The sequence below is a fragment of the Lagopus muta genome, chromosome 14, assembly GCF_023343835.1.
Source record: "Lagopus muta isolate bLagMut1 chromosome 14, bLagMut1 primary, whole genome shotgun sequence".
Taxonomy (NCBI): Eukaryota; Metazoa; Chordata; class Aves; order Galliformes; family Phasianidae; genus Lagopus; species Lagopus muta.
In genome coordinates this window covers 325,395-338,434 of record NC_064446.1, presented here as the reverse complement: position 1 = coordinate 338,434, position 13,040 = coordinate 325,395, and the positions used below count along the sequence as shown (strand labels likewise).

Genomic DNA, 13,040 nt, shown 5'->3' with positions numbered 1-13,040 from the left:
CCGTCATCCCCAGAATAAGTTTCCTTAGAAGGCAGTGCGAGCAGCTCCTCAGGCTTTCTCTCTGCATGTCCATCACAGAATGGCCTGGGTTGCAAAGGAGCACAATGCTCATCCAGTCCCAACCCCCTGCTGTGTGCAGGGTCACCAACCAGCAGCCCAGGCTGCCCAGAGCCACATCCAGCCTGGCCTTGAATGCCTGCAGGGATGGGGCATCCACAGCCCCCTTGGGCAATCTGTTCCAGTGCCTCACCACCCTCTGGGGGAAAAAAACTTCCTCCTAATATCCAACCTAAACCTCCCCTGTCAGTTTAAAAGCGTTCCCCCTTGTCCTATCATCATCTACCATTGTAAACAGCCACTCCCCTTCCACGTTATTACCTCCCTTCAAGAACTGGAAGGCCACAATGATGTCTCCCCAGAGCCTTCTGTTCTGCAAGCTGAACAAGCCCAGTTCTCTCAACCTTTCCTCACAGCAGAGCTGCTCCAGCCCTCTGCTCATCTCAGTGCCTCCTCTGGACCCGCTCCCAGAGCTCCATGTCCTTCCTGTGCTGGGGGCCCCAGGCCTGGACGCAGCGCTGCAGATGGGGCCTCACAAAAGCCGAGCAGAGGGGGGCGATCACCTCCCTCTCCTGCTGGCCGCCCCTTTTTAATGCAGCCCAGAACACAGCTGGCCTTCCGGACTGTGAGCACATACAGCTGGCTCATGTCCAGCTTCTCGTCCACCAGGACCCCCAAGTCCTTCTCTGCAGAGCTGCTCTTAAGAAGGTCTTTCCCCAGTCTGTATAAATACCTGGGATTGCCCTGACCTAAGTGCAGCACCCCTCACTTGGCCTTATTGAATCTCATTAGATTTTCATGGGCACTTCTCCAGCCTGTCCCTCTGGATGCTGCCCTTCCTTCCAGTGTGTCAACTGCACAGCTCAGCTTGGTGTCATCACATACTTGCTGAGGCTGCACTCGGTGCCATTGCCTGTCAGTGATGAAGATGCTGAAGAGCACCGGTCCCAAGACCGACCCCTGAGGGACACCACTTGTGACACCTGCACCCTGACACAGAGCTGTTGATCACAGCCCTCTGCCAATTCCTAATCCATCCAACAGTCCAGCCTTCAAATCTGCATCTCTCCAATTTAGCAAGAAGGATGTGGTAAGGGACCATGTCAAAAGCTTTGTACAAGTCCAGGTAGATGACATCCATCGCCCTTCCCCCGTCCACAGAAGCTGTCACTCCATCACAGAGGGGCACCAGATTGGTCAGGCACGATCTGCCCTCGCTGAAGCCATGCTGGCTGTCTCCAGTCACCTCTTTGTCTCGCATGTGCCTTAACATAGCTTCTAGGAGGATCTGCTCCATGATCTTCCCAGGCACGGAGGTGAGGCTCACCAGCCTGCACTTCCCTGGGTCTTCCTTTCTCCCTTTCTTAAAAATGGGATAACATTTCCCTTTTTCCAGTCACTGAGGACTTGACCAGACAGCCGTGACTTTTCAAATATGATGGAGAGTGGCTCGGCAACCACCTCAGCCAGCTCATTCAGACCCCTGGGATGGATATCATCCGGCCCCATGGACTTAAACACATTCAGTTTCATGAGGAGGATTCAGACTTGTTCCACTGCTACAGTGGGACAGAAACCACTCCATCATCTGGAGGCTCATGTTCTTGGCAGACACAGGAAGCCTGACTACCTGTGAAGACTGAGGCAAAGCACTCATTGAGCACCTCAGCTTTTTCTATGTCTGGCGAAGCCAGCTCCCCATAACCTTTCATCAGGGGGAACACTCTCCTTGGCCTGTGTCCTCCTGTCCATGTACCTGTAGAACCCCTTCTTGTTATCTTTCACATCCCTCATCAAGTTCAGCTCTGTCTGTGCCTGGGCTTTCCTAATCCTATCTCTATACACATGGACAACAGCCCTGCATTCCTCCCAGGATACACAACCCTGCTTCCACTCTCTGTGCGTTTCCCTCTTTTCCCACAGTTTCAGCTGCAGGTCCTTGCACAGCCACCACGGTCGCTGCCTACCCTGCTCGACTTGTGCTGGGGAGAGCCGTTGCGCTCTCAGAAGGGTGCCCTTAAAGAGCTGCCAGCTCTGCTCTGTGCCCATGCCCTTAAGGACACATTTCCCAGGGGATCCCACTCAGCAGTTCCTTGAGCAGACAGAAGTTTGCTCTCCTAAAGCACAAGGTCCTAACTCTGCTTTTTGGCAGGCCTGCATTCTTCAGGATCACAAACTCCGCCAAGGCATGGTCACTGCAGCCCAGGCTGCCTCCAGTTGTAACCTCTCTGATGTTCTCCTGGTTTTTGTTTGTTTGTTTGTTTTAAATATTTATTTTATTTTTATCTGAACCTCCTGAGTGCATTCTGTGTGACAAGTCTGTGGTGCTTTGGGGAGTTGGTTGGTGCCTGCTGGCCTCCTGCAGAGCCTGGATACATGCTGCCAAAGCGATACTCTGCTCCTGGGCAGTACCTTGTGGAACCCTGTGGAACCCTTCCTGGTGCAGTGTGGCCCCGGTGGGTTCTCACTTGGTGTGCTGTGTAGTCATTGTCCTGCAGCGTGTGGCCTGTGCAGCTCCCTGACAGCTCAACCAGCTGCTCTCAGGGTGACTGCAAGGAGTTTTTAGGCTTGTAGCAGAGAGGAGAGACTTTCCTGTTCTGGTGGATGTGGTCACCTGGTGGGGTGAGCTTGCAGTGATGTGGGGATGTGTCAGTGTGCTCACTAGCTCGTGCAGTACTTGACATCTGCTCAAGGCGCAGAGCTGCTTGGGCTCAGAGCTGGGGTCTGGGAAACTTTCTTGAGCATTCTGCAACTTTGGAAGCTTTTTGGCTTGAAAATTGTATTTTCATCTGACTCTGACAGATGTTGAGTCTGCTAAGGCATTGCTTGAAATCTGAATATGATGTAGGTAAGGAGAGCTCATGTACAGTGAAAGCCTGTGGTCAGGATGGAGGTGGGGGACCAGGGAATGTGATGTGACAGGCACAGAGCTGTTGAGCACATGTCCACAGAAAAGGAGCACAGAAAGGAGGAGAATGCTGAAAGGTGCTCTGTGCCCAGGGAGCTGCTGGACATCATGTATGTGCCCCAGCTCTGCCCAGGAGGCCTCGTGGACATGGGAGGAGGTGTGGGGTGGAATGGAACCCTGGTGTGAGCCACACGCCAGTTCCGACTGGAGGCCTAGGACCCCTGTTTCCCAGGGGTGCAGCCCCTTCTTCTGTGCTTGGTGCCAGCATGGGATTTTCTGCAGGATGTGCTGCAGTCTGGGAGCTCTGGTTGGGTCTTCCTTCCTATGGAGTGCACATCCTAAGGGGTGGCCCAGGAACACAGGATTTCTGGTCACTGCCCTGTCTGCGTCCCTGCTGGTAATGCTCTTGTGCTAACTTCCTCTGTTCTGTCTCCATCTGGAATGGAAGGACTTTGAGAAAACTTCAGTACCAATGTGCTGAAGGCTTTTGCAGATGCACAGACAGTAACGATGAGCTGCAGCTAGTGATTAACCATCAGAAATCACTGTTAAAATAGTGTTGCTTTTCACTGACTGTCTGAACAAGCAAAAATAAAGCTCTTCGTGCAGAAGCAGCTTGTGACAAAGCTGCTTTAATCACAAATGCAGAAAATCTTATTGGTCCATTTTCTACTGAATGTTTTCTCCTCCCAGAGCACTCGGAGCTTCTGCTCCGAGCAGCTGTCGTTATGGCAAGCAGCTGTGCAGATCGTGTTGGAGATTTGCAGTCTGCAGCAGCGGTGCTCAGTAACCGCTGGTCACCTCCTGGGGTGCGCCCAGCGCCGCCTGATGCGTGCAGCAGTGCAATGCTGAGCTGGTCTGTGCCGCGGCCATGGCTGGAGATGAAGGAGCAGCACCTCCCTTCTCCCTGGCAGCCGTGCTCGTGGGTGCCTGAAGTGCAGTTTGCTGAGTGCCCAGGTGCTGTGCCTGAAGTACCTCAACAAGGGCCGGGGCCTCAGGCATGAAGCAGCGTTTGGAAGGGCTCATGGTCCTCCCAGCTCTCCAAAGGACTTGCCATGCTGGTGAGTTGGTACCTTAGCAGAGCAGCAGTGTCCGTGGCAGCGAGGTGTGGGTGTGTCGGAAGCCTAAGGTCGCTGTTTTGGTTTATGGGTGAAAAGCAGTGCTGGCACCTTTCCGTTCTGGAGCTAATGATTAACGTATCAATGAGGTATGAGCAGAAAGAAAATGTGTGTGCTTAAGATAAAGGAGACTGTGCATGAAATAACAAGGTATTGTAGTATTTGTTCTAAAAACAGAGTGGGAGGTATTTGCATTGGACTGCGCAGACTGGTACTGCATGATTACAGGGAGCGCTGCCACTTGGGGCAAGCATGATTCATCGTGATCTGCAGTCGCTGAGGTTGATTAGAAGGTGGGAGGTTCCGCTCAGTTCTTACCCTGTCCCATCCCATTCTACAGAGAGCAGTAGAAGTGGAAAAATTTGAGCCTTTGAAAATCAGACAACACCTAGGAAATGAAAACAGAAAAAAAACAACTTGAGTGCCTCTGAAAACAGTCGCTTCTGTCTGTGCTGTGAGTTGGACCACCTGTCCCAGAGCACTCATGGGCTTATGCTTATTGTAGGAAGACTTTGGTGCTGTGTGGGAGATCCTCGGGTGTCTGACCTTGGGCAATTATTATTGGGCATGAAGGGGCTCATGAAGTCCCCATAAGGTGTGCCACAGCCGGCTGGCTGCAGCTGGGAGGCATTCTGCTTTCTGACACAAAGCATATAGAAACAGCTGGTTCCTAGCTGACGTTTTGGGGGTTGGTTTTAGTCAGCAGTTCTTGCAGCAGCAGACCTGCTCCCTGCTAAAAGACAGCTGCTGAGCAGTAGGAGTGCTGGGAAGCCACCGGCTGATGTCATCCGGGAGGGCATCGACTGCCTTGTGTCACTAACGCTGTGGTTTGGGTATGGGTTTGTTACACTGCCTTGTGAGTGCCCTGCTTATAGGGGATCCTACGCACTGGAAGTGGTGCCGATGCACAGTCCTGGAGGAGTGGGGCTACGAGATGTGCTTCTGCCTTCCTTGCTTTCACTGTGTCTTAGCGCTTTGAAGCTGATGTTCAGCTGCTCAGTGTCCAAAATCATTGAACTGGTGTTTCTAGCTCAGTGAGAGACTTTGCTGGGAATGGTTTATCTACTCTTCTGTTGAACTGCTTTTTGCCCCATGCATGTTGATAGCTGCAAGTGAATAACGAGCCAGCCTTCACCTTGAGAGTGAGCCCTGCTCCCAGCTGGTTGCTGAGAAAAAGCTCCTTAACATCAGTGATACAGCATGGTTGAAGTCTCTGCAGCTGCCCGCCTGCTGCCAGCTTTATGCCCACCTCTCCAGCAGCTGCCAGCACTGACTTGCGGGGATGGGAGCAGAGAGGTACTGGCCTACTTGTGCTGAGCAACAGAATCCATCTATGATCCAGCACAAACCACCGTGCAGCGGGAGCGGGGAGCTGCCATTGTGTGGGCCCAGATCTGCGAAAGCCATTTTGTTTAATATTTCAGCAAGCGTTTCGTAGGAGCACTTTATGCATGCTTTGAACATGCTTTGTCACTACGTCCTCAACTGTAGTTTAAGCTGTAGTTTAAAATTTCTGGTGGATTAAACGTAAATAGGCAAACTCTCCTTGTATGCCTGCAGTCCCGGGCAGCTTGCTGTATATAAACCTCCCCAGGCAGCCGTTTCAGGTCTGCTTCGAGGCGGGAATGGTTATGCAGAGCTATCCTCCAGTGAAACTGCATACAGTGGATACTTTGTGAGTTATAAACACACCAATAAACCCTTTATTGGTTTGAGTGCTGCAGCGAAGGAGTTGTCAAATGATACTCTAACAACGGCAACTTTTTTGCATCCTCACACTGAAGCAACCGGATGTGGAGCAGCCATGCAGGCAGCCCGGTGTGCTCGGAACAGGCAGGGCAGATGTCCTGCCTGGCGTGACAGTGTGGGGCCGTGGCCTCCTGCCTGCAGGTGCCATGCAGGGCTGCTGGTGAGCAGGGCCTGCCTTTGCTCAGGGTGAAGCACCAGCTGTGTGCTCCCAGCCTGGGAGCCCCATCCATCCCAGCTGCTCCAGCACCCAGCTGAAGGGATGCAAGGCAGTGCCTTCAAAGCAGTGTAAGCTTACACGGATCAGATTTGGGAGTGTCACGTGCTGCAGAGCTTTTTCTGGGGCACAAGAGGATGTGCTGTGCTTGCTGGTGTTCTCCAGAGGACAGTCAGCCTGCTGCCTTCAAGTTGACAGAACCCCAGGGTTGCCAACACATCCTCCTTCCCCGTATGCAGAGCAGATCTGGTTGTCTCGGGGCAGCATGGCCCTCGGCTCTGGGTACATCGCCGATCCTGCTCTGAAGCGGGAGAGCTCGAGCTGCACTGTGCAGCAAGCTGGCCTCCAGCACTGCCTCTGCTTGCAGCACTGGGAGCTGCTTTGGGAGTTTCACAAGCAGCCTGGGAGATGTGGCTGCAGGCTCCGAGGGACGGCAGGAGCTGAGGACTCTCCTTTTCCATGGGGTTTTCCATTCTGGCAAGGAGCTCTTGCCCTTCCTATGTGCCCTTCAGCAGGCAGTGTGTGCTGCTCAAGAACTGCACGTCATCTTTTTGTACTGGGTTGCTTGTTAATGTTTTGTCTTTGCTCATTCTAACGGAACCCTTCTCAGAGGAAACAAAGGCACCAAAAAGTTCAGACCTTGTGGATCTGCCACAGGAAAAAAAAGAAAAAAAGAAAAAAGAAAAAAAAAAAAAGCTTGAAGGCTTTTCCCAGCGTGAAACTCGGCTCCTTCCTTCAGTCCTTCCAAGCTGAACTTGTTCAGCTACTCTCCTTACTGAATAGCGTGGTCCTGCGGCAGTGTCAGCACAAAGGCACGGTGTGGGGCAGGGTTCGCCGCCCATCACAGCTCTTAGGCCACGCCTTTAGAGGGGATGTGCGTGTGGTCCACCCTTTTAAAGGAGTGGAAGAGGTCCCTGGAGAAGGCCCGGAATGCTGGACTCGGGCGTCGTTGCCCTGGTTCTGCTCTGTGCTGCAGTGGAGCACCCTGGCAGCACAGCCCCAGCCCCACGTGCAGCCTCCCCTCGCTGGCCCCACGGCTGCATGCTGCCCGGGCGCCTCACCCCAAGGGACAGGAGGTGTGGGTGTGTGCGTGAGCTTGGCAGGGGTGGCAGGGTCACGGGCAGGCTCTGTTCCTGGAGGAGCAGGGCACTTGGCGCACCTGTGCCAGCACAGAATGTGGCTGCCTGCTTCCACCCTGCCATTGCTGGGCCAAGGGCAGCTTTCAGTGGAACTGCGTGCTCATATGTAGCTGTAAAGTCACAGACAGAGGAGCAGAATGGATTGTTGTGCTTTGGCTGAGACGTGTGGGGACTCTGCTGGAGCTTGGCTGTGCTGTGTCTGCGTGGCAGGAGATGCTTCCTCTGTTATTGCATCTGGTGAGAGGGGGGCTGTCTGTGGCTGGGGATGCAGGCTGTAGCCTGAGGGTACATATCTGTTTTTTTTTTTCTGGGCTCTGCTGCTCTGTGCCCCACCTTTGAAGTGCAGTGGTAGCAGGATGGAGTATCACCAGGCTGATAAGGTGCACCTTTTCCTGCCCAGACCTCTGCTTGTCAGCCCCGTGCGTTCAGCCACCTGGAGCGCTGGCTGCCTGTATGTCTCATGCAGAGCATAACAAACAGACCCAAGGAATGTTATGTGCCTGCCTTCAAATTGTGCTGTGGTTTCAGGTGTGATCTCCAAGCTCAGTGAAGAGGAACCAAAAGGAAACAACCTGACTCAGTGTTGCCAGTAAAGATAAACGCAAGTGCACTCTAGCTATACAAGTTGGTGTCCTCTGGTCCTTGTCAACTTGTACTAAAATTCTATTTTAAATTTCTTTTTTTAAGATTTCTGTTTGTGTATGAAAGTGACCCAGTGGCAAGGAACCCACCTGCATTTTTTTCCAAGCCTTCTTACTCCATTCCCGGGACTTTTGTCTCCTTATATGAGTGGAGGTGGCAAAGTTCTGTGATGAATTCACTGCAGGGCACAGCTGAGTGCATCTGTGAGGTTGGTGACACTTTTGGGAAAATGCATTTAAGGCAGCTCCTGCTGCTCAGCACTGTTTGCTGGGAGCACTGACAGCCTGCTCCATCCCCCCTTCATAACAACCAGTATGGAAATGAACAGGACCAGAGAGCTTCGAGTGCATGTAGGATGGAGAATGAGCAAGCCAAATTCGGAGTGCAGTTGCAGGGCTACAGTCTTGTTGGTATGTAGTGATTTAACACTGATGGGCAGCTAAGGACCACCATACCACTCTGACTCTCCCTCCTCAGAAGGTGGAAAATATAATGGAAAAAAGGCTCATAGGTTGAGATAAGGACAGGGAATTAACTCACCAGTTATTGTCATAGGAAAGACAGACTCAGCATAAGGGAGATTAATGTAATTATTGCCTATTGATAACAGACTAGAGCAGTGTGAACTAAAAGCAAACCAAAACACCTTACTCCCATCCACAATCTTCTGCCTCCTCTTCTGAGTGGTGCACGAGAACCAGGAGTGGGGGTTGTGGGCAACCCAGAACACTTAAGTCTCTACCAATTTCTCTGCCCCTGCTGCACATGGACGTCTTCTCTGCACAGCGCCTGTGGACTGCAGGGACAGCCTGCTCTGCCATGGCCTCGCTGGGGCTACAGGGAACCTCTGCTCCATGCCCTGCAGCACATGCTGCCCTCCTCCTGCCCTGACCTGGGTGTCTGCAAGGCTGTTTCACTCACATTTCCCATTCCCTCTCCCTCAAATACCACAGCTGAGAAGTCCTTTTCCCTTCCTTAAGTCTGCCTTCCCTAGCGTCGCTCATGCTGCAGCCCTGGCAGTGTCTGGTCCCTTTGGGAGCAGCAGGAGCTCTGCTTTGACGTGGGGCAGTGCTGGACTCTGCTCACAGGGGGCACTCTGCAGCCCTCCACTGCCAAACATTGCCGTGGTGCTCACAGGGACGTGGTTGGGTGGCTGCCGTGGCTGTGGCTGGTGTGTTGCCATGGAAGGACAGGCTGCAAAAGTGGAAGTTTCCCTTTATGTGAGAGAACAGCTGAAGTGCATGGAGGTTTGCGTGGACATGGATGAACAGTCAGCCAAGAGCTTATGGGTTAAGACTAAATGGAAAATAGAGATAGGTGACATTACAGCGGGTGTCTACTATGAGTCACCTGACCGCATAAAACAGGCAGATGAGGCCCTCTATTGACAGATAGGAGCAGCCTCATGTTCACCAGCTCTGGTCCTCGTGGGGACTTCAACCACTCCAATATCTGCTGCAGCAGGAAGCAAGCAGTCCGGTTCCTGAAATGCACTGATGATAAGATCCTTCTGCAGATGACAGGAGCCGATGGGGAGAGGTGATCTTATGGATGGTAGCTGCCAGCAGAGTGGGTTTTGTTGGAACATAAAGGTCAAATGCAGCCTTGATTGCAGTGACTGTGAGGTGATGGAGTTCATGTTCCTTAGATCAGGGAGAGAGGTGCACAGTAAGCTCACAACCCTGGATGTCTGGGTAGCAGACTTTGGCCTCTTTGAGGATCTGCTTAGAAGAGTCTGCTCGGATAAGGCCATAGAGGGAAGAGAGATCCAAGCAAGCTGGTTCATGTTTGAGGGCCGCCTCCTCCAAGCTCAAAAGTGATCCATCCCTAAGAACTGGAAGTCAGGCAGAAGTGCCAGGAAGGCTACAGAGATGAACAGTCGTAGAAGAAAGAACAAAGAGCCTGGGCGGAACACTGAGACACTGTCTGAGCACCCAGGGATGAAGTTAGGAAGGCTAAAGCCCTAACAGAGATGAATCTGAACAGGGATGTTGAGAAGGGCTACTCCAAGAACATCATAATGAAAGGAAGACTGAGGAAAAGATTGTGTCCCCGTCCTGAGAGCCCCGGGCAGGCTGGAGCCATGGGCTGCCACAAAGCTCCTGCAGCTCAGGAAGGGGGAGGGCAGAGCCCTGCCTGGGGGGAACAAGCCCAGGCCCCAGGACACGGTGGGGCACCCGGCTGGAAGCAGCCTGGCAGGAAAGGCCTGGGGGTGCGGGGGGACCCTGAGGTGAATACGAGTCAACAGTGCGCCTGTGCTGCAAGGGCCAAAGGTGTCCCGGGCTGCCTTAGGCCTGGTGCTGCCAGCAGGGGAGGGAGGTGGTGCTGCCCCTCTGCTCAGCTCCTGTGAGGCCACAGCTGGAGAGCTGGCTCCAGTTCTGGGCTGCCCAGGACAGATGTGGGGCTACTGGAGAGAGGCTAACGAAGGGCCGTGAGGGTGATGAAGGGGCTGGAGCACTTCCCCTACAAGGAAAGGCTGAGAGATGGGACGGTTGATCCTGGAAAAGAGATGGCTCAGACGGATCTCATCACTGTCTATAAACACCTGAAGGCAGGTGCAAAGAGGACAGAGCCAGGACAAGAGGCAGTGGGCACAAACAGGAGGCTCCTTCTGGCTACTGTAGAACACCTGTGTATGCACAGGCAACCAGCACTGGCACAGGTTGGCCAGAGAGGCTGCAGTGTTCTCCTTGGAGCTGTGCAGAAGCTGCCTGTGTGTGGCCCTGGGCACCTGACCACGGTTTCCCTGCCTGAGCCGGGGATGTGGCAGATGGAGCTGGAGGTCCCTGCTGGCCACAGCCACCGGTGGCTCTGTAGGGACAGGGAAGCAACCCCAGCTCCCCATTTGCACAAGCAGTTACACAGCTTGCACCTCCTGGCAGGAGCAAGGGAAGATGCAGGGAGGCTGAAGAGCAAAGTGAAGGGGGAACTGCTGTGTGCTGACAGCAGCTGCCCTTCACCATCGTTGTCTCTGAGCAGGGAAGAGGAGGTGGAGAGGTCAGTGATGCTGAGCTGGGGAGAGGGAGGAAAGGTGTTGAGATTATGTTTGTCTTTCTCACTACCCAGATTTACTTTAATTGATGTTCAGTTAATTTTTCCTGTCCCTGTTCCTGAGCTGGAGGCTGCTCCCAAGCTACAGAACGATGTGGGCCACCTCTGGGCGCCGCGGCCATTCGGGCACTGACTGATGGCTCTTCTGTCCCCGCAGTGTACGTCGTGGAGGAGAGGCGGAGGGACGACTCGGGGGAGAGCGCCTGCCTGACGGCATGCTGGACTGCGCTCTGCTGCTGCTGCCTCTGGGACATGCTGACCTGAGCCGCCAGAGCCGCCGTACCTCTCACGAGTGCTATGCAGTCTCCCCACTCCTTTCCTGACTCCTTTCTGTTACTGTAATCAACGCTCTGCTTTGCACAGCCAAGAGTTCCTGTCTGTCAGTCCTAGCGCCTTGTTGGGGTGGGGGGGGGTGCACTCCTTTATTTTAGTAAAGGAAAATCCCTTTTTAACATTTCTAAAACTTTTGTTGTAACTTTGAAGAATGTGCTCATGGTGTATTTCAGCCAAAGGCATTCTGATGAAATATTTATCAGTTGAAATTTTCCTAGTCCTAGAAAAGAAGATATACGCAATAATTAAAGCCAACAGTTGATTTTATTTGCTAAGTCCCAATTGTTTCAATAAATCTGTCCCGTAGAGGGTGTGCTTTCCCCATCGCTGTCTCTTCTCAGCCTCCTGCGTGCTCTGACTGCAGTGCAGCAATGCTGGACTCAGCTTTGAGCAGTTCTGCTGCAGAAATATGTGCCTCTGCCCCTTGCTGGGGCCTGGCATACAGCGTCTGGCACTGCTGCTCCCAGCATCTGTGGGGTTTCTGCAGAAATCTCTTGCGTAAGCTGTGGCAGTGCAGTGGAAGCAGCCAGGGTGGGAAGGAGGAGGATGGAGTGCCTGCTTCTGACAGTACTGACCACTGCCCTGCGTGGGGCTGTCCCATCAAGCCCTCTGCTTCCTCAGGGCCACTCCTGCTATGGTATGCTAAGAGGGTGAAGATAATTTTGGAAGGGCCCCTGTTGGGACCTGGGACCCTCAGACAGGTCCTGGAAAGACAGAGAGCTGAGAGGAGGCAGCACCAGCAGTTCCTAGCTGTGTGCTGATCCATCACTGCTCCATCATGGCACTGCTGCAGAGTCTTGGCTGCAGTAGAGGTAAATAAGTGGGTAAGAAACAATGGATTAATGTAGTGCTAAGAAACTGCCTGATATGATGAGGAGAAATCGGGCTGACAGTGCTGGAGAGGGCTTCATCAGGACTGCAGCAAGCAGGTCAGAGCCTTCCCTTGTGTCATGCTGGGCCAGCACTGGCCCTGGGCACTGGGAGAAGCTCAGCCCCAGCTCTGTGCAGAGCTCCCCTGCCCAGATCAGGTCTGCTCTGTGCCCAGGGTCAACACGGATGAGCACCTGAACAAGGGTGCTCATGATGCACCCTCCCCATCACATTTGTGTGGGGCTGCCAAGCAGCACACCAGTAGCCAGCTGGTGCTGGTGGGCAGCAGTGCTGGACATGGGCTGGAGGTGAGATGCAGCAGACACAAATGCGCACACATATGCACAGACACCAACAGGAGTGGCCCATACCACACAAGTGCCAACAGCAGAGCTGTCTCACACTGCACAGGGCAGATGGCCAGCGCCCAGGCATGGTGCTAAGGCAGGCAGCATCGCGCCCGTCCAGCGCAGCTCAGCCACAGTGACATCCCAACAAGCTGCTGGTGGGAAACCACTGAAAAAATCCCATTAACAGCAGCCAGGAGTAGGGAGAAGTGGGAGGCAACTGGTCCAAGCTTGCTTTGATCACACTGTCCACCAATGGGGGCGCAAGGAAAGTAGGATGTCCCCAAGGGCACCCACCCCAAGTCCTGCCCCTCCTTTATTCCTCAAAGCTCAGCAAGGAAGGCAGCTGCCATATGACAGAGGCAGCCGGCAGACACAGTGAGCCAACACGGGCTTTGCAGCAGGGTTTTATTAGATCTGCCAGGTAACAGCCATCACAGCAGAGCTGTCAGCATCACCCAGAGAGCAGCACAGGTCCATCCGTGGCCCAACAGGAACTCACATCTACTGCGCCCTCCGGGCCATCAGCATCTCCCTAATGTTATCTTCTGCTTCCTTCACGCTCCGCTCCAGGTAGGACTTCTTCTGCTGCAAGACAGAAACCCAGGGGAG

The 13,040-nt window shown here is 53.6% G+C and overlaps 2 protein-coding genes across 2 annotated transcripts in view; one reads left to right on the top strand and one right to left on the bottom strand.

The window, feature by feature from the left end:
- CYSTM1 (cysteine rich transmembrane module containing 1) overlaps positions 1–11,535 on the top strand; it is a 28,516-nt gene extending 16,981 nt beyond the window's left edge. Inside the window, exon 4 of the mRNA XM_048960978.1 lies at positions 11,036–11,535. Within this exon, the coding sequence (XP_048816935.1) occupies positions 11,036–11,142 (107 nt within the window). The 3' untranslated portion in view covers positions 11,143–11,535. The remainder of the gene's footprint in view (positions 1–11,035) is intronic.
- A 1,287-nt stretch (positions 11,536–12,822) lies between these two features.
- PFDN1 (prefoldin subunit 1) overlaps positions 12,823–13,040 on the bottom strand; it is a 28,641-nt gene continuing 28,423 nt past the window's right edge. Inside the window, exon 4 of the mRNA XM_048960339.1 lies at positions 12,823–13,016. Coding sequence (XP_048816296.1) covers positions 12,933–13,016 — 84 coding nt within the window. The 3' untranslated portion in view covers positions 12,823–12,932. The remainder of the gene's footprint in view (positions 13,017–13,040) is intronic.